The 21,016-nt window shown below is 41.6% G+C and overlaps 1 protein-coding gene across 2 annotated transcripts in view; it reads left to right on the top strand.

Moving 5' to 3' along the window:
- Positions 1 to 21,016, top strand: part of ZCCHC14 (zinc finger CCHC-type containing 14) — a 70,616-nt gene that overhangs the window by 8,508 nt on the left and 41,092 nt on the right. For both annotated transcript variants that reach the window (XM_019535997.1, XM_019535996.1), the window contains exon 2: positions 10,693 to 10,816. In XM_019535997.1, the coding sequence (XP_019391542.1) occupies positions 10,693 to 10,816 (124 nt within the window). The remainder of the gene's footprint in view (positions 1 to 10,692; positions 10,817 to 21,016) is intronic.

Raw genomic sequence — 21,016 nt, 5'->3', positions numbered from 1 at the left:
GGAATTTTACCCCATGGTCAAATTGGCATGGAGGTTTTGCCTTCCTCTGTAGAGGGGGGCCTGGATCCTTGAGCATATATTTACAACATTTCACGGAAGCAGGAAGTTGGCTGCTGTGGTCCCCCTGCTTGTCCTGTGGCAGGTTAGGGTGTGGGGTCTGCGTTGTCAGGGTTGTCATCTTACGTAGTTTAGATTATGGCTTGGATAGGGATGGTTTGGCCTCAGGCAGGGGGTTGGACTAGATGTGAGCTCTGGAGGTCCCTTCCAGCCCCACTTCTCTAGGATTCTGTTTGAACAGATCCTTTTTTTTTTAATTTGAATTGCATAAATTAAGATGGTGTGATTCTTAAGTGGGGTCAGGGACTATCTTTCTATTGCAGTTGGACTCTGGTCCATGATAGTGACCTCCACAAATTACTGCAAATGTATGGCAACTACTTTTCCATTAAAGATGCTGTATGTGGCTGTACATCCCCTTCTGTTTTCTTAGTGTGCTGCAGTGTATAATTTGGTGGGTTTTTTATCATTCTGAGACTCTTTCTTGGGTGAACAAAAGAGATGCTAAGTATAGAAATGCTGTGCCTAATGGCATAGGCACGGGTTGTTAGCATTTCCGTTGTAAGGTTCTTTATTTTTAGGTGACAACTTGGTGGTTAAAATGAGCTCCATTTTGAAACTCAAAATACTCTATCTTACTTACCTTTTCTCTTTGGGAAGTTTCCTTTTAGGAAAAGGAATGAAGAGTGGAGGATGAATCAAGAATTACTTTGCCCATAGGTAACATATAGGGACTATTTTGAGATGGCAAAGACAAAGATATTGGTCTGGTACAAAGCCAAGTTTGCATATATGCATCATGCCTGAGTTTTTACATTTAAATTTGTGGAGCAGCAAAAATCCAAACTCCATTAGGTTTTTTTTCAGTAACTATTAAAAAGTTGATTATTTACTCCAACGTTTTGATTGCAGTGCATATATAACATCTTATTTTTTTAGTGGAAGATCTAGACTTAGACAAACAAGCAGTGATACACTAGAAAATTTCATGTTTAAACATTGGCAGACTTTCCCCATTCCAGCTTTTCTCCTTTATATGTAAATACTGTTATTATCTAACAGTATTATTTATATCTACAGTCTCTGTTTAAAAAAAGTAGATGATATCTTGTTTAGTTGTAGTGACTTCCTCGAAACACACTTCTGTCTCCAGTCCCTCTTAGCTTGAGCTGTTGCTCAAGAGATGTGTGGCTATGAATTATACTGGTGACAATGCAAATTACAAGTCTGTTCATGGCTTTGTTTGTACTTCAACACACATAAATGTTGCATCTTTTTTCTCTTGCATCTTCACTTTCTAAGTATGATGCTGGCACCTTCATGTTAGCCCTGTTTTTACAATAGCCGTAATGTAGACGGGGCACTAACACATTTAGAATTTAAAAGCACGGTATCGCACTTGTGAAGCTACCTGTGGGCATGATAAGGATAAACTGCTTCTAAGATGTGGATCCGTTCTGCTGTTCCTCTGCAGCTGTTAGGTTTGATCAGGGTAATTTTTTTTGTCTTTTGGGTTAGCATAAAAGGTGTGGATAAATGAACAAATAACGGGGCAAGGACCTCCTGTACATCAGCTGTCATGTGCCTGTATTAAGTGGTAGCTAAACCACTGTACCTTAGGTCTTTTGTTTCATCGAGGGGTTAACTATTGTGGGGCAAGTTTCATTTATCAGAAGGCAAGAACAAGCACAATTTCCGTGAAGCAGGCAAAGCTTGGCAAGTCTCTCCCCCTTTTAACTCACTGTAATATGTTCATTTGTATAGTTATCAGATCTGGAAACCAAGAGACTTAGAAATAAACTTGTATCTCCCACATGAATGTGCAGGGCATTATTGTGCCTAGGTGGCCTTTGTGAGCAGTTAGATGAGTTTTATGTGCATTGTTAGCTTATGAGCCTCAACTGAACTACCTTTTTTTAATATATATTTGTGGAGAGTCTATAAACCATTTGTCCTTCATAACAGGGGTGGCCAACTTGCATCACAAGTGGCAAATGCCACCTTTATGTGTGCCATGTGGCAGATTGGGAAGGGAAAAGGCAGTACGGAAGCAAATAAGGCAGAAGGTAGAGTAGCTGATCAGGTGGGGAAAGAATTGGAGTGGCACTCAGGGAGGGTGCAGAGCTAATTGTGGCCCACCTGCCAAAAATATTGGCCCCCACTGAATATATTAAAATAGTACTCCTAATACCTAGTCATCCAGATAAGGTTTGCCATGTGATGATTCCTCATTTATCAAAGATTAGACAGGATTACTATTTAAATGTTCTCCAAAGCTTTAATAAAAGGTGAACAAAGTTATTCAATATTACTATCAGCATAGCTTGAGAAAGGAAGTTGAGAAAATTAGTTGTGTTTAAGGGTAAGCCTTTAGAAGAAATCTTTGAGGAAATAGGATTCTTGGAGTAAAAAGTTATTGGATCATCGTTCTCTAATGCAGTGGTCCTCAAGTGTGGTGCTGTGAGACTCCCTCAGAGATGCTGTGACAGACAGCACTGCCGCAGCCAGGTAAAATCACCCAATGCACAGGGCTGTGACACAGATGTACTTGTATGTTAGGGTGTTCTGCTTCACATAAAGCAGGCAGGAGAGCCTGGTTGAGCTCCAGCCTTCCAGGCTGCCCCCCATCCTCCATCCTGTTCTACACAGAAACAGAGGCATGTAAGACGGTTCCACCTACCTTGTGTGCCTCCGTTTCTGGGAAACAGCATGCAGGGTCAGATTGGGAAGGGTTCCTGCCTGCTTTAGGCTTAGTGGAGCACCCTAATGAGTGAGGAACTCAGTCTTGCGCCTCTGACCCTTCCAGTGTGACTGTGCGTGAGATGCATAGGACAGTTTTGCTTGGCAGTATGTCGCCCAGTTGAGAATCACTGAGGGTAAAGCAAGGCAGCATTAACAGTGGTTCTCAACTGTGGATATTTGCCACATTTAAAAAGTTATGGAGAGGTGTCCTGATTCTAAAATGATTGAGAACTATTGCTCTGATGTTTTTCCCCCACTCCTTAGTGTTTCCTTCTCCACTTCCTCTCTGGCAATTTGTGACCATCAGTAGAAAGATCAGGTATTCCTGCACACAGCTCTTGGGCATGGAGATAGTGCCACTTAGAACAGTGTTCTTCTCTCTTATCCACTCTTCACTTGGTAATTTTTCTGTCCAAATTTATGATCTTAACTTCTGTAGCAGGGAAATCAAATATTCAATTTTGATGTGAAATATGAAGTTCTTAAGAAGAAGTTATTTCTGAAAAACCCGAAGCAAACAGTATGCCTTCCGAGTTTACAGGAAAATTACATAAGCAGTCATGTTACAGATTAGATAGCAAACTATGCTAATTCATTAGTATTGGCTTTATTTCAGTCTACGTCAGCAGATGGTTTTTTTTTCCTATTAAATCATCTATCTTCTGTGTTCTGGTTAGTTATTCTGAAAAGGAACACATAATTACTGTTTTACTAAAATGCTTACCAAGTTAAGTTTCTTTTTACAAATCCTGCAATTCTCATGAAAGGACTTAGTGTAGTACATCAACTGCTGTGCATCCTCGCTGGAGAATAGAGCTAGCAGTTATGAAAGCTAGCTTCAGAGATTTAACCACTTCCCATATTTAACTCAGCCATGCTTGCATGGGTCCAAACACTTTAGCCTACTGGTTCTTAGCCTTTTGCATGCCTACTGCAGGAGCTGTCAGTCTTTCCATTCTCACCTTATCTTTTGTGTACTGTAATGTATAAGAAACATGGGGTGAGAAAATGAACGTAAACTCTGAATTCTGTTGCATTTAAAAATGTATCTATTGTAACGCTGAACAGCAAAGTCTGTACTTTAAATGTATTTTTCATTATATATATATATTTCTGCATGGATGTGTTGTAGCACATTAAGTTTCAGGAAGATATATATATATATTTTTAAGAGATGGATCATGAAGATATCTCTCCTTTTTTTATGAGCACTCAAAAGGGGCAGATCCATCACCACCTCAGGGATTTTTTTCCCATTTTGTGTTCGTTCAGTATATAATAACCCCTAAATAGAATACTGTATAATGAGAACAGTAACATTGCTATTTACTTAATTTAGCTTTTGTCCAAAGTGATAATCTTCTCGTAATTTTGACAAAAGGCACAATTAAAGCGAGAGTGCAGGGGAGGAGATCTATAACATAGAGATCCATTCCTTAAGAAATAACCCTCCTGGCTAGACTGTGATTTGAAAGTTGCTTCTCTAGATCTCTTGAGGTGTGCCAGAAAACAGATTTCAGCAAAAACTTTCAGCCAGAGCTAGTAGCTGCTAAGGGCTTAGAAAATTGTACCAAGTAACTACTTGTCAAAGCAGATACCAAATATATCTATACTGCCTTGATTAATATGTTTAGTCCATTTATTAATGCCACTACTATTTGTATTTTGTTGTTGAGGCTGTTTCCTCCCTTCATAGTGTAAGAATTGTGATAGTTTTGTATCTTTTGGTACTAGAAAGCTGCAAGAGAGAAAATCATTCCACAGATGGACTTCTCCCATGAATGGATGAATGCTTCCATACTTTGTCCTTTACTGTTGGTGTCTAAGAAGCACCTCATCCTCTGACTTTTTCACAGGTCACTTTGACTTACAGATGGTCTGTGACAAGTCAAGCCCTCTTGTTTCATAATTAGTGGCAAAAGTCTTGAATTGGCCATGATTAGCTGAATTTTTTAATGTTTTATGCAATGGTTGTCTGGGAAACAAAGAATATCCTTTTTATCCACCATATTATTCCCAGACTATCAGACACCTGATCCTCAGGTTGTAGAAGGTCTGATAAATCTGAAGCCATCTTGGTTGCTGTCTGCCCCACCTTTTGTTGAGGAATTATGGTTTTGAAGATTGATTCAACACATGGCTCGGGGCAAGCCTGAGCTTGCAAGGAAGGAAACCTGTGGGAGGGAGGTGGGAGTAAGCGCTTGCCTGTGGCTTTAAAGGAAGTTGGTACAACTACTCTTAAAGAAGTCACTGTTTTGATGCTGACCATCTAACTAAGTACCAACCAATATCACATGACAATTTTTGTCTAGAAGAGAAAGAGAAATGCAGTGGTGAGAGAATTATCACCATCCAGATGCCTTTGATCCCCTTCACCCTTACTATTCTGAGTATAGGCCTGGCCTTGGTAAAGAGACTGCATTAACTTGATCATTCAGCATTGATCTTCTGGTGATGGGTGAAGATTGGGTCAGTGTGCTTACATTGGCCTTTGTAAGTAGGGTGGCCATATGCCCTGGTTTCCCCGAGATACTCCAGTTTCCATAGGTGAGTCTAGGCCAGTTGCTCAAAAATCCTGGACCAGATTCCAGCAGGGAGGCAGAGTGGCATGGAGGCTGGCCAGGCAGGCATCACTGCTGCTGTGCCGGAGCAAGGCAGGTAGATGAAGCAGGTGCCTCCCCCACCCACACGTGGCACACTCTTGCTTCTGCACAGCACCAGTGATGCCTGTCCAGCCACTTGTCTGGCTCATGATGCTGCTCTGCCTCTGGCCAGACTGACCTGCAGAATCTGGGAGTGTCCTGGCCAAACTGGTCACCCTATTTAAAAGCTGCTTTCAATACAGTTAATTTACAAGGTGGTGCTGACTTGTCTGCACTCTCTTCCTAAAGAGTTCACAAGTACAGGATACTTCAGGGTGCTATTCTGTCCCCCTTTTTGCTATGTGAACATCTAATGATGTTGGGGTAATTAATACAGGCAAAGGTGGGTGTAGTGTGTTTGCTAGGATGACACTCATCTGTATGTCCCTCTTTGTTTCTCTTTCAACTCAGATGGTGCAGTTCAGCACTTTGGCCAGTGGCTAGTTGAGATTGGGGATTGAATGAGAGTTTTGTTGGCTGAAGACTGAGATGATGGATTTCAGGAAACAGCGAGAGGAGATAATGTAACCCTTTGGTTAAGGGTGTGAGTCTGCCATTGTTTACTAGGATTTGCAGCTTGGAGTGACACTAGCTGACTAGCTGCTGCTCAACTATTGTAATACAGTAGTAACTTAGTCTGCTCATGCCATCTCCATCTGGCTAGGAGGTTATTGCCTTTCCTTTTGGATAGGCAGCCTTTGCCATCATTATCCATGTTGTCTTACTTGAAGATTAGAGTGTTGCCATGTGTTCTCTGCAGGGATACCCCATTACGATATTTGGAGATTGAAACTGATCTTCAGATGGGGATTAAAATTAGAAGGATTAAAAATGTGAAGTCTGAATTGGCTTCGGACATGCCCACCTAAAGAATTCTACCTCATTCCTACCCAACTGCCACGCTTGCTGGCAGTTGAAAAGCATGATCACTTTTGGTGGGGCTGCTAATAGGGGATGGGGGTCTTAAACCCCAAGACTGTGGAACAGACAAGATATATGTATTGTCTGTAAATCCTCATATGCTTATGAGAATCCCCAAACTGAATCATCTTCCTCTTTAGACGGGGCTGCTGCTTCAACTTTCTACGTCACCTCTGCACTCTCTTGTTTGCACTGCTGCTTCTGCAGGGCCAGGTACCAAAGCTGAGAGCTCATCGCATTTTTATGCCTGCTCTAGTCGCATACAACCAAAAATTCAGCTAAGGATTACAGAGGCATGGGGGCATCCTATGTTAGCCATTCTGTGTTTGTCTTCTTATACCAGCAGCAAAACTTGGAGAGTGGTGAGGAATCCTGTTGTTGGGCTTGTGGCACTGAAAGATTTCTGCTGTACTTGATGATTCCCCATAAGATGGTGGTGCTGATGGCAAAGCAGAAAGTAGCTTTGTTGGAAAACTGCCCTTGTGCCATTAAGAATAAACTCAACTAGATGCTGTGCTGTCTGGTATGAAAACAGTAGTGAATTTGGCTTAGCTTCTGAAAAATGTTTGTCCTTGGTTTGTGACCAAATATAGTCTGGATTGATCTCTGCGTGAAATCTCTTGGAATGTCAATTTGTCCATCATTAAGAGTAGTTTTAAAAACTGAAGAAGCAAATTGCTGAGATCAATTCTTGAACAAGGGATCCTGATTCTCTCTTTGGGAGTCTCAGACATGACAGAAATGCCATAACAAAATGATCATAATCAATAGCTTTAAAGATCCAAAAGTCCACTTGCCTGCTTTCAATTCTGGAGAATTCTAGTAGGGCATGGGTTGCTATTTCTATACTTGAAAGATAGCAGTCCATTTAACCTTTACAGAAAATGTCCTCCTGACTTAACAGTATTCTTGTTTATCCACAAGTATCCGCTAAGGATTTTTAAAGCAAAGCCCACATGCTCACATGTTTCTCAAAGGTAGAGTTTAAAAACAAGCCGAAATGTCTTTGCACTTCAAGGCATTTACTCTGTGGCTTACTATGGGCTTCAGATTTGATGAACCTGCCTCGTTTGGCCAACCTGTATAGTATGAGTTTAGTCCACTGATTGTTATAGAAAATATACCACATCCCTCCTCTCGCTGCTGCCGCCCCCCCCCCGCCCCGCCAGTGATCCTTCAGTACCTGCCTTTACTTTCCTGACTCTCCTTATTTTCAAATGTCTGTTGAAGTCTGTCTAAGCTACTATTTAGCAGTGTGGGATTAAATAGCACTAGTGAAATTTATGATTACAAACCAAACAATTTCAAGCAACATCCAGGCAGTCAGGGAAAAGATTAAGTACAGATGTTCTGGACAGACACATGACTACCTTCTAGACTGTGGTAGCTCAAATATTATTTAAAAATGTTACTTTTGGCTGCACTCACAGCACTTGTATATGATATCAAACCTGTTTTTCCAAAAACAGTATAGCCTTAAAAGCATAAAGAGAAAGCAAGTTATATATAAATGTGGATGCTTTTTTCTTTCATCAAGCTTTTTCTAGGTCTGTAGGCTTGACCGTCCATACATGTATGAAATATGTTATTCTTATTTTTTTTAAGAGCCTATGGGTGCAAAAATTTGCTTGGTTAGAAACCCTTTTTTTAAAAAGACGTCCATATCCATTGATATTGCACATTCTTGAAATTGTCCAAGAAAAAGGAAATCACAGTAAAAAATGTCATTTAAAGTCAGGACCAAGATTTTAAGTCCTTCATTTTGTGCTCATACTCCCATTTGCTTGCTAGCTAAAATACTTTGTTTGGAACAGGTCTGAACTTTGCATTAGTTCTGTATCATGTTTTGTTCCATGTCAGTTCCAGTACTTTTGACTTGAGAGTGGATCACATAGCAAATGAGTTTAGCTGATTAAGACATGTGGGTTAAATTCATTTTTTACCAAAAGAACACAAATAATTTGGCCTTCCTGGGAGGAAGTGACTGTTAGTTCTTGAGTGTACAAAATTGAAAGCTGTGAGTGAAGACAATTACTGTCTGGAAGAAGTGAGTATAAGTAGCGGAAATGTATTTCCCAGACAAAGACTGTGAGTTAAGAGAATTTCTGAAATCCGCAGTATAGACATGTGTTTATAAGCACTTGAAAATGACTGTTGGGCTTCCTTTTTATGATCTGCATCTTCTGATCCACTCATCTAGAGAATACCTCTGCTTTGCTCTGTTTTTGAGATTAAACTTCCTAACACCGGTGGCACTGTGATGAAATTTCTCTTCAATATTCAGTATAGAGCAGGGGTGTTTGGGCCAAACCCAGCCCCTGGTATCATGTCATTTGGACCTTTTGGAAGCCTTTTGGTCCAAAACTTTGGCAGCAGGAAAGGGAACAGTGGCACTGCTCCCTTGCTGTCAATTTTTTGGGCTTGTGGGGAGCCTCATGGGCCAGAGAGCTTGGCCCTGTCCATGAGGGTGGCACAGGGCTTGGGGCCTGATCTTGGCATGCAGGGTCCAGTCCCTTGATCCTGAGATGTGGGGCAGTGCCAGGAGCACCAATCCCCTGATCCTAGCCAGAGGGGCAGGATGGAGGAGGCACAAGGACATGGCCCTGTTCCTGGGTCACAGGGGTGGATGCTGAGGGCCATCTGGGTGTATTGTGGGACTCTGGGCATGTAGCGGTAGAGTGGGGCCTTATCCTGGCATGCCGTGTCTAATCTATCCTGTGGGCCAGCCCTGCACCACTCATTTGGCCTGTGGAGCCAAAAAGTTGAGCATCACTGTACCAAAACTCATGCTTTGGTACGAATGCCAAAGTGTTTCTGGGAACAGTGTAGGACTATCTGTTTGTTCAAGCTTCTGTAGAGTCCTTTTGGTATTTGTAAGAGAGTTATGCATATCATTGCGAGCCTTATTAATCTGCAAGTTGTTGATGAAGATGATATCAAGGCAACCGTGTAATTGGCAAGAGGCATCCAAGTAAACTTTTGAAAAATAAAAGAAGACTAATGTGAAAATGTGTGTGCCCATGTGTGAAGGTCAAAGTTTAAAAATCAAAGCCACAAAAGGATAATACTCTACCAAAGTGGAGGCACATTATACTAAAGGCAAAACATATAATCCAGTTGGTCATGCGCTACCAGACTCTCAGAAGGGTACACAAGGTGTTTCTAGAAAAATGTCTTTGCCTGGAATGACGGCCATATGAATGAGGCTTGTTCTTTGTAGAAAATTGAACTGTTGTTAACATGAATACAAACTAGGTTCTTTTGGTATGTCGTTTTCTTGTCCATACTCTGTTCTTTCATAAATTGTAACTGAAATTGGGATTGTAGTCATACACACTGGGATTTTTTGCTAGTTCAAATGTGGTATTTGAATAATCAAGGAATGCCTTAGTTGGAGCACTTTTGATGATGTTACCAGTTTCAGATGCGCATTTTCCTTTAAGTAGTTATGTCCTTGTGTTTAGTACTACTAATGTAACTGTCCTTTGTATCTGCTTTTTATTACTTACAAAATGTGACATGCTACTTGACTTTGCTGTTTGTGGCAAGCTCTAAACATCAGACTGCTAAAACAGGTGTTTCTCTACACGGATGTAAATGCTGGTATGGACAGTAACTCTAGTAGTTTAATTGTTCTGTTTCTCATGTGATTTATATTCGCTTCTGCAGCTCTTGAGTAACAGCAAAAATATGTTCCTTATGCTTAGTGCAGCCTAAAAGGTACATATTAGGCTTTAAAGTCTGGTTTGATACAGTCAGCTGTTCAAGTTTCCTTTTTTCACACTGAGTAATTTTTCAACAAAATACGATCTTGATGGCAAGGTCCCAGGCTTCAAAGCCAAGTGAGTTGTTCTGTCATGCAGTATCTTTGGGAGATTTAACAAGTTGCTTGTAATTTATTGTAGTAATATTTTAAAGTCGTACCTTCAGTCTGCATCTTTTGTAAATGCATGACACAATGTTAAAAATGGCTGCCACTCACAAGACTAAGAAATAAATTCTAGTTTTCCTGTTGAAAAGTTAATTGTTGTAGGCAGGGGCCAACCATCTTGTAAGCAGGTGTAAAGTTAACTACCTTGGAAGCCTAATAAAGCATGTGCACAGTACGTGTTTCATACCATGTGGATTGCAGTAGGCAATCCAGATTTGCAAATGGCTGCTAACAGCAACTTCCCCAGACTGGTAAAAATATAATAAAATGTGTGTAACTGCTTAAGAAGAGAGTAGTAATGTTATGTCGCTTAACTGATTTTGAAGTACTCTTCATTCAGTAGAGGAAAATAGACCGTTCTAGAGTTACCACAGCTTTATTTATTATGGTTTTTTCCAGGTCGCTCCAAGATCCGAGACCCCAATAAACAGTGTCAGTAACAGTTTGGAAAATGCACTACATACATCAGCACATTCCATTGAGGAGTCGTTACCCAAGAGACCATCAGGGAAACACTCCAAAGGTGCGTCCTGACTTCTTTTGCACAATTTCCATCCTGTTGGAAAAGGGGGAGAGTCCTCCTTGCAGCAGGCAGAGAGAACTTTGAAATCTTGATCCACAAGTGGAATTGTGCTTCTTTGCTAATCAGTTGGTTTTAGCAAGGATACTATGCTGTAAATGGAGAATGGTCATTAGATCTACCAACAGACAATTAGATGTGCATAGTAAGAGATGTTTATTACTCGGCTGGAAGGTTATCAAGAATGTTGCTTACAATTTTAAATTCCTTTTTAACTCTTGTCAAGTATGCCTTCTTAATAACTAACCATCTCTTATTTTCATGGTGAGCCGTATATCTTGAGTTTCTGTGGAAGTAGGCTGTTAATATTTTATAGAATGAAAAATGTTATCTGGGGCAGCATGGCTATTTTTCTGTAGAGGAGAGACAGCTGTTGGAAGCACAGCGATTTCATTTTTCTCTTGGCTCTCAAGAGGACATTTTAGAAGAGTGTGCGTGCATTGGGAGGAGGGGGTAAAGGGTAGGAGAGGCGGCCTGCCCCTTGCTAATTCTCAAGTCTCCATATTGATCCATAATCTTTAGTTGTTGAATGTAATGCTGTATTCCAAATGGATGATACGTGCACAGACCTTTCAGTATCCAATGTCGTCTTGTAAGCATATCTCTCATGTTGATATCATCAGTTATTTAAAAATTTGCTCGGGAATTTTGATGGTGAGTGAAGTTAGCCATTAGTGTGCGCTCTGACCTTTTTAACACGTGGAAAAATGATACGTTACCACGGGCATAGCTAACCTTAAAGTGGCATAGGAAAAGGTTTACAGCACAGCAACCAGACTTGTTATTTAATGATACGTTGCATAATGACACAACCAAAATGTAGGTTTCCTGAAATGTTGAGGTGCAGGAGTGTTGTACTGCTTTCCATTACCACACCCATGGATTTGTCTTATAAATTAAAATGCCTTTAGTTCATGCCTTGCTGGTTTAAAAGTATCACTCCAGCAGTTGGCTTTTATTGCAGTCAGGGAAGTATGTGACCCAGTGTTGTGTTGGGGCATTCTTTGAGCTGTGGAGCTAGTATTATACTTGTGTAGAGCTGCTTTTGTAAACGGGCTTTGTAGGATTAATAAAAAATAGCTCTGTATAGAAAGATTAATGCAGGTAAATTACCTAGTTAAATTTTAATTAGAGGTAGTATTTTTCCTTCTAACTTTAATTGGACTTAAAATGTAACCATAAATTCAACGAGTCATGGACTGTGTAAGTAGTTGAAAAGTAAGAAGCTGGGATTTCATTACTGGGGCAACATCATGCAATAGTTAGGAGTGACCTTGATTTTCTTGGTTTTCCTCTGCACCTGTATTACTGTTTTGCTGTTTAACTCATTTTAGATATCCCTCTCTCTCCTTCCCATCCTGCCATTTCCCCACCCACACCACTCCAAGTTTGTCTAATGGATTTAATGCTGCTTGGAAATCCTTGATCAAAGGTGCTTTTAAGTGTGACACTATTTATTTGCAGAGATGGTGAAACCAAAGCAGCTTGGAATTAGTTGCACATTCTAAGCAAATTGGCTTGACTCTGCTGGAAACCCCTATTGTGTGATGTACCCAATTATATTTCCAATAGCTCCAAGTAGCAATGTGTTTACAGCAGAATAACAGTGTAAGGAACTCTTTCTTCAGCTATCAGGACACAGAAGAAAAATGCAGTGCTAAGCAAAAACCTGCCAAAGATTGTAATTTCCCTCTGATAAAAATAGGACTGGGTTCAGCATTACATATTTTTCATTCTTGGACCATGGTTATTATTCCAGTACTGACTACGTGCCAAGATTTGTTATGGTACAGAGTGAAAAGTAGTTGTATTTTCCTCTGTAAACTTGAGAACAACCAGTTTGTAGGGAGTATGGTCGTCTAATTAATATTGCAACGGTCACTTGGAATCGCTAGTTGAAACCAGGGAACAAATGATTTTATAGTTAGTAACTCTTGTTCTCTGTTAAAAGAGATTGTAAACTGTTTTGTGGTTAGCCATCAACAAAAACAGTTTGTTTTGACCCTTCCTCCATGTGTGGAGGTGTCTACCAAACAGTTTTGCTCCCTTCCTTGCAGGCTGGGGTGGAGACCCAAGTCTGACTGCCAGCCTGGATCTGGAACAGCTCAATCTCAAACCTCCCAGAGTTTTCTAACTTAATGAGTGAACAGATTGTGGCCGACGGGCCTTCTTGTACCCCTCCGGGGAGCTCTGTTTTCCCGGTTGGTAAATATTCTCCTTTCGGACCGGTCTGTCTCCGTGGGTGTTCTTCTTCCGCATTGCCAAACCCCACTCTCACCTGCCATGACTTGGTGTTTCCTTAGTGGGGCGGGGCTAGTTCACGGGTCCCTCGGTGGCCTGGGCTTGGCCCACCGGTTACACACAGGGCTCTGCCACCCCTACACCCCAGCCTCACGGCACCTCTGGGCTCCACTTCCCCGAGCCAGCTCCACTGCTTCCGCCGGCTTCTACCCCGGCTTTCTTACTCGATACCACTGTACCGCTACCTTATGGTCAACCTCCTCACAGTAGCCTCCACCGGAGCCTAATCTGCACCCTCTATCGATCCCTCGCCACAAGCCCTGCACCCAGTGCTGCTCTCCCCCTGTGTAGTCACTAACTACATCGCTTTCCCTCCACCAGATCCTAATTAGCCTGGAACGGGAGGGGAAGGGATTCCCCCTTAGTGGCCCTCTGGTTGTCCCACTCCTGTTCCTTGACCTGACATCCACGGGTTTTGGCGGCAATCCTGCCCTGATCTCCCTTCAGCCCGGGGATTCTCGGCCTTCCGCCCCTCTTCGGCGAGCCCCACACCCACCATTGCGGAACTTACTTCTGAGTCCTCGAACTCTTCCTGGATCGTCCCAATCCTTCGTCGCTCACCCAATCTGTTGCTCCTCGCACGATCGGACATCGTCCCTGTCGTCAGGCTCCCAGTCAGGGTTGCTTCTGCTTCCTGTGCTCCCGTTTGGCGGATCCTGTCCCCAGGATCCTTTACCGGCGATTTCCCGGCCCGCCGCACGATCCCCAAGCCATCCGCCGCCTCCGAAGCGATGGCCGCTGTTATTAAATCTCCCGGCCAGCGTCTGACGTCATTGTCAGCTGCCGGCCACAGCTGTACATAGACGCAGCTGATGAGCCGTGCGGGTTCTTCCTCCGCTGCGGCGTTCCTCTCATCCCGCCTTTCAGGTAAGTCTTCCCGGCTGCTTCGGGTCCCGGGACACAAATAAAGGGGCTTCCTGTTGTGGTAGAGCCTTTGAGGTAGGGAACTACCCAAAATGCTGATTTCCCTAATTGGATGCTGCCGTTTAAACAAAACAAAGTTTTAGTTTTGCCTACTGGACACATCCAGCATCAAACCCTTTCCTAAAGGGACATTTTTTCTGGGACTGGCTCTTTGTTCTTCTGTCTGGGACTATGGCTGAGTTGCTAATGTTCTTTGTTCCTTTTCCATTGTGAAATGTGCTAGGGCTGGGCTGCCCCAGCTACGAAGAAGATCCTGAGCTCAAAACGAGATCCAGCTGCCAGACTAGTCTCCCTGCAGATGCAGCTTCTAGCCCCCTTAGCTGGCACAAGGGTCAGGTTCATATCAAGCCAAGTCATATCAGTTGGCATACTGATAAAACTTGCAAATGATTTCAACCTTGGCTAGTAGAAACTTGGAAATCCAGGTGGTGCGTGGTCATATGTGGGATACCAGGATTTTTCTTGGTTCAAAAATTGTCAGGAGGTTTCCATTCGCCCTGTCATCTACCCTTTGTTTTCAGCTTTGTGTGCTCAGAGACAGAAACCTTGCTTTATTTACAGGAGCCCCAGGCACAAGAAGGGTGATTCCACTTTTGTCTCCATTTCATTAAGATCAAATTTTATGTAAAATTTGATTAAAATGTAATGAAAACTTTGGTTTGCAGTTTGATAAGCTGTGTTGTTGCAATTCTGATAGTTTTATCTCTCGCCAAAGATGTTGATAAATACCTTTGTATGTTATGTTGTTGAAAATGGGAATGATTCAGCCCTTAGGTGGATAACACATGCAGGCAATGAATGGTATTGCGCTGTCATGTGACATGGTTTAGCAATGCACTAAACATGGTCAGTGACCACAGCATATTTTCCAAAAGCACAATGGGATAAAGTGCAGTAGACCAGATGTTGAAGTACAAAACAAAGACTCTTTATAATATAGGCAACTTAAAGTGCAAAACAGACAAAACATGAAAACTGTACTCATAGCACTTTTGCTTCTCTGAAGATTTATCATACTATGTTTTGATGTCTTAGCTCCTGGAGCTCCCTGTAGGAAGAGTTCTCTTTAAAGATTTATACAGTGCAATCCAGTGTTGCAAGCCTATATAGGTGTCAGTGCTCTGACTACTATTTTCCTTTTTATATAGTATTGAAGTTGGCTTCTTCCACTGTCAGCCAGTTTAATTTTCCAGGAGATGGAAGAAGTCCACTGCCTTTTGATTATTTTTCCCTGCATTCAACTCTCACTCAATTCCCACCACTAACACAGGAAAAAAAACACATGCCTCTTAATGGCCCAGCATAACTTCAGGTGAGGCAACTGTGATCTTAGCAGTCTTTTGTGTAGTCAAAGTAATTTGCTGGTCCACTAACCTAACTCCTCGCCTGCATTTTGTCTAAACCAGGGGTGGGCAAAATGTCGTTCAGGGGCTGGAGGCCATTCTATCCAGCCTGCGGGGCCCCTAAAAAAAAAATTAGAAAATTAATATTAATCTGCCCTGGGCTGCCTGTTATGTGGCCTGTTATGCCGAAACTCAGTAAGCCTGCCCAAAATAATTGCCCGCCCCGATCTAAACAAGCAGTTTGCATCCATCTTGCACAGTCTTTGTGAAGTTTAAAATGGGGGCATGAGGCCTCTTCTCTAGCTGTTTACCTAATACTCATATCAGCAGGCTGAAATCAATAGTAAAAGGTGCAGGGCTTTTTCTCTGAGTACACCGTGTCTACAGAACAAAAACTGTATTACTTGGAATTAACAGCAACCACTGCAAACAACTACGTTATATCTGTTGATATAAAGAATCTGTGCCTTTTTCATTTCTGGAAAATATCAGTTTAAATGCTTTGTTTCCTCAAAGGTATACCTTTCAGTTCAGATTACAATCAAAGGTAGCAGTCCCTCTCAGATGAGGTTCCTTTTTAGATTTCTTTTTCTCGTATAATCATGTGAGACCAACAATTTACAGTTCTTAGCTTTTGTATGTGTAGCCAGGCCTCAAACTGTGGTTCTGATTTGTTTCAAAATTACCAGTAATTTGCTCAAAGACAGTGAAATCTAGGATTTTGTTGCAAGCCAGAATATTTGCAGGCAGACGGACATTGGAATAGTGTGGCTGCTGAACCTAAGCAGCATCCAGATAACTGCCAGTTTGAGCCCTGCCCTTGGCAGCCCTCTGAGCCTGCTGGTTGCTTGCTACCTAGATGCTTGCAGGGTCGACTACTTGAACTTTTGCTTTGAAACCAAAACTTCTGTTTCTTGATATTTTTGGGTGGTTCTATAATGTTATCTGTGTTTTCATTTTTATGCACGGGTTTAGCATGCAACTAAAAAACAAAAAAGACGACAGCACTCTGCAGCCAAAAATAGATGTATTGCACTAATCTGGTTTTGGTATCATGGAAATGGAAACGAGTGAAATACTAGTATTAACGTGAATGTGCGAGAGGATATAAGAAGGCATGTAGTGGCTTCCTGGCCTTTTGTGGGCTAAGGTCAAGTGTATGATCTCTCTTGTGGGATGTTTTGGAACTAAGCCACTGCTCCTATTGGATAGTCTCATGACCGAAAACATCATCTCGGTTGTTTAGTGCTTTCAGGATAACGCAGGCAATGGTGCGTGTTGTCATTATATCACTTCAGGTTTTCTCAGTAACCTCAATTATCTGTTACTTCATCATAGATCTGCTTATGGGTTGCCAAGTAAGCGGGATTATTTTTGCAATTACTTTCAAGGTAAAACCTCAAAAGAATGGAGAATTTTCAGGAACTAGAAAGTAAATGTGCAACTGATTTGAAGAGGTCGTGTGATTGCTGGAAAGTTCTAAAGAGAAGTTGCATATTAGTGATAATCAAGACATCTGAGTGAGGAAGTGAGATGAAAAACTGCAATGGAGTTTGAGGAAGAATTCAGATTCTTTGGGAATAACAAGAAGAATTCATATTGCAAGAAAGAGGAATGTCACTTGGGATTCAGTGACATTCTTTACCAAACCTTAAATGCTAAAAATCTGAATGAATTAATGATTGGAGAAGGAAGTATGCATACAATTAAATTGCATTCAGCAAGAAAACTTTAACTTTTGCTTTGGTAATAACAGCTTTTAAGATTTCCAAATTGTCAGCAAACAAAATCGTTATTGTCTATTGCTTTATTTCTGAAATTAGAGATCAGTCCAGTTGTGACACTTTTTGTTAAAGAGGACAAAATACAGGGTTCCCAGAGCAGTGATGAGCTGTTACCATCTGTGGCTTTAAAAACAACCATGTACAAATTACTTCCTTTATCAGAGAGACAGTTCTGAAGATGTCAGTCAACCCTGTTTCCATTTTAAGGTTCTGAAACAACATTAAATAAAAATGCAATGCAGTGGTTTTTCAGCCATTTTTTATTTGACTTGCCCCTCAGTAGACTCAAGGCAGCCCTCAGAAAATGCCAGTTTTTGGTTTTTACTCTTTATTATTTTACTATAGGAAAGTAATAGAAAATTCTTCTGTTGCAAAGAACTCAGAAGGGCCATCTCAGGTCAGCATATTATTAATGCTATGGATTCCTACTTGAAATCTTTAGGTTTATCCTGTGAATCATGTTTGCATGCCTAACAGTACTAACATTTGGTACCCTGGAAAAGACCTCAAGTCACCTCAAGATGCCACAGCACCTTGGTTGAGAATCACTAATGATAAACTGTTGGTTTTCCTCAGATCAGAAACATGGAAAATTTTGATTTGGCCTTAAATTAAAAAAAAAAAAATTGTCCTGGGAATGAAGAGTTCCCTGTGGCAGTGTACATACCTTTTTATGTGTGCATGTGTAGAAAAGGTTGCAACCTACTGATAAAAACAAGTGTAGAAATTACCACTTTGAGCTATTTGGTGGATCATATTTATCTGGCCAGAACAGAAGTTTTATGCACCAAATATGTGTAAGTACTGAATACAAACCAGTCAAGTTCAGCAAATTGGTAAGTTATTTGAAAAATTGCATAATATTATAGTACACATTTAATTGAATTGCTAGATTTCTGTGATGGGATGAGCTACACAGAGCCTTCTACTGTAATCTTATTTTGGTACCAAATTTTCCTTGGAGATCATTGGCTGTCTTTTTCCTCTCTTGTCCTTTTTTTATCTTCTCACTTCTAAGACCACCTGTGCCCCCTTTCACATCACCTTCTCCCCTAAAAAATGCATATGTACACATGCGCCCACATGCATATTCCATGTGCATTTGCAGCAATATTCTTTCTAGCAGTGGAACTCAACAAGTTTTTTCTTCCAGAACTGCTTGACATTTGGCTGGTTACTCAGCATGCCAGAAGAGGAGGATTACAAAGCATATGCTCTCAAACCATGCTGGTTTGGTATCCAGAGTTTGCTGCTGCTTCTGCACCATAATGTGGATATTTTTTAAATAAGTGTATTATGACATTTACAAAATAGAATTATTTAATATGTACAAAAATATGAGGTCATCTGTAAGATTAAATACCTTTTTTTAAGTACTGGCATGTTATAATTCACAGAGAAATTCTGGGCTAGGGACAGAAATTACACACAAACTGGTATAACTGATTGGAAACCAGTTCAAATCTGTAACACAACAGAAGTTCAGTGCACATAAACTGCTTTCAAAATGGCTGAAACTTGTTTAAGATAAACCTGGATGGATGTAGTATCAGACTGAACTGATTTAGGTTAAATCAGTTTATTGAACTTCTGTCCCAGATCCCTCCTGTATTCAAGTTAACTTGAAATCCCCCACTTTCCAGGATGCTCTCCACCTCCCCCGCAAACTCCACCTCTTGCAGGGGGTGTGGGCTAGCCTTGGCCTAAGCTATCTGCTCCAGCTGAGCGGGGAGGCATGCTCTAGTGCCTCCTGACTTTTGGCCTTGGCCACTGCAGACATATAGCTGCATTTACAGAATCAAAAGTGAATGTCTGTTCACTTACTTATTGGTTCAGTCCACACAGCTTAGACTGACCTGTGAAGATTGAATTGGTTCAGCCTCAGGCTTTTTGACTGTTTGTACTAGCCCTGAAGTTTTTAACCTGTTGTATACAAACTCTGCATCATTATTATTCAGATACAGTAAAAGCTGTGTTATCTGGCATCCCCTGGGAATGGGGGATGCTGGATAACAAAATATGCCAGTTAATTGAATGGCCCCAGCTGCTGCTTCTCACGCTGCGTCTGGGACATCCCCCCACCTCTCCTGTGGTATTGCTGTTCTGCTTGCGGGGCCCTATGGGCCCCACGAGACAAGGAGGTGGGTCCCACACAGCCTATTATGCCCCCAGGCCGCTAGGGCTCGGCAGTGCAGGCTGTTTTGCCCTAAGCAATGGGGGCTTGTAGAAACTGGAAGTGCACTTCCAGTTGCACTTTATCTTACAAGCCGGCATAGTAGAGCATGCCAGCTTGTAAGATGCTGGATAACAGAACTTTTACTGTATTTATATTTGTTCTGTTTTGCTTTGTTTTGTTCTTTTATCTGTCTTTATGGTTGAGTACGCATGCATACACGCACGTCTTCACACACCCTCCTCCCTCCCCACAAATTTGGATGTAGATCTCACCAAAGGCATTACTTTGCTGCCTTATTTATTGGCCCTAATATGCCAGTTGTTTTATAAGCACCAAATATTTGGAGTTCATCCTAGCTATTGAATCCAAGGATTAGTTTACTCTTAAAAATATTTTGCCATTGCATTTTTTCCCTTTAGACTAAGCCTAGTGTGTATTAAACAACTGTTTGAGGCTGATATATAGCTAAATAATGAAATTCAACATTCTGTAGAGTTCAGCACTTGAGTTCGGTTGAAGCCAAAAATTTTTAGCCATGGGCTAAAGAAAACTGTTCAAATCCTGCTTTAAACAAGTGAGTTGCTGTTAACAGCTTCTTGAAATGGGCTTTGAATAAAAAAAATTGCAATTCCTTTTAAATCTTTCCCCATACAACTCTTTCATATACATAAGAATGGATCCTCCATTTTATGTCTAAGAAATCTGAGGTGTGGAGCTTAAGTCAGGGTGGCAAGCCTGCAGCACAGGTGGTACAGGCAGCCTCTGTGGCACAGCAGATTGGAGAGGGGACAGGCATCATAGTGGCAGACAACAGGAAGCAAAGGGCAGGGCAGCAGATTGGGTGTGTGGGGGGGAAAGTACAGCAGATGAGTCTGAGAAATGGTGTCAGAGAGGGTGCAGGGCTAAATTGTGGCACACCTGCCAAAAATGTTTGCCCCCACTGGGTTAAATGACTTGCCTAAGAATGTTGTGAGGGTGGGAGGTGCCTAATGCTAAACTGCACATCTGAAAACACTTGGAAAGTAGTACGTTCGCATGGCTATTGTCAGTTTGAGGATAGTACTAAGGACCTGCTCCGACAAGGTGCTGAGTATTCAGACTCACTTAGTCAGTGATTTCAGTGGGAGCTGAAGATGCTTGAAAAGTAATCTACAAACAGGCTTGGCAAGAAAAGGGAAAGCTCCAGGAATATGTAGTAGCAGCAGCATGTGTCTACTATGTAAGTGCAGTAGGCCTAGAGAGCTATCTTTCCAAGCATGCAGTTGGACATGAGCAAATCTTATTAAAAGTATAGTTTTTCCATTGCTAACAGAATCTTAAATGAACCCCTAATACCACTTGTCCTTTTCCACAGCCATTCAAACATAGAAGCGGTACTCTGTAAGCTCATACTTTTCTCAAGTTTTTCGTAGTAGCTAGGGTCAGGAGGGACCTGAGCAGATCATGTAGCCTGACCCCCTGCCACAGGCAGGAATGAATGCTGGGTTCACAAGACCCCAGACAGGTGATCATCCAACCTCCTCTTGAATTTGCCCAAGGTAGGGGTGAGGATCACTTCCCTGGGAAGTTGGTTCCAGATTTTGGCCACCCTAACTGTAAAATATTGCCTCCTGAT

Source organism: Crocodylus porosus, unplaced genomic scaffold, assembly GCF_001723895.1.
Source record: "Crocodylus porosus isolate Cpor-Errol unplaced genomic scaffold, CroPor_comp1, whole genome shotgun sequence".
NCBI classification, from domain to species: domain Eukaryota; kingdom Metazoa; phylum Chordata; order Crocodylia; family Crocodylidae; genus Crocodylus; species Crocodylus porosus.
Note: the sequence above shows the minus strand (reverse complement) of the source record. Positions and strands in the feature narration are given on the sequence as shown.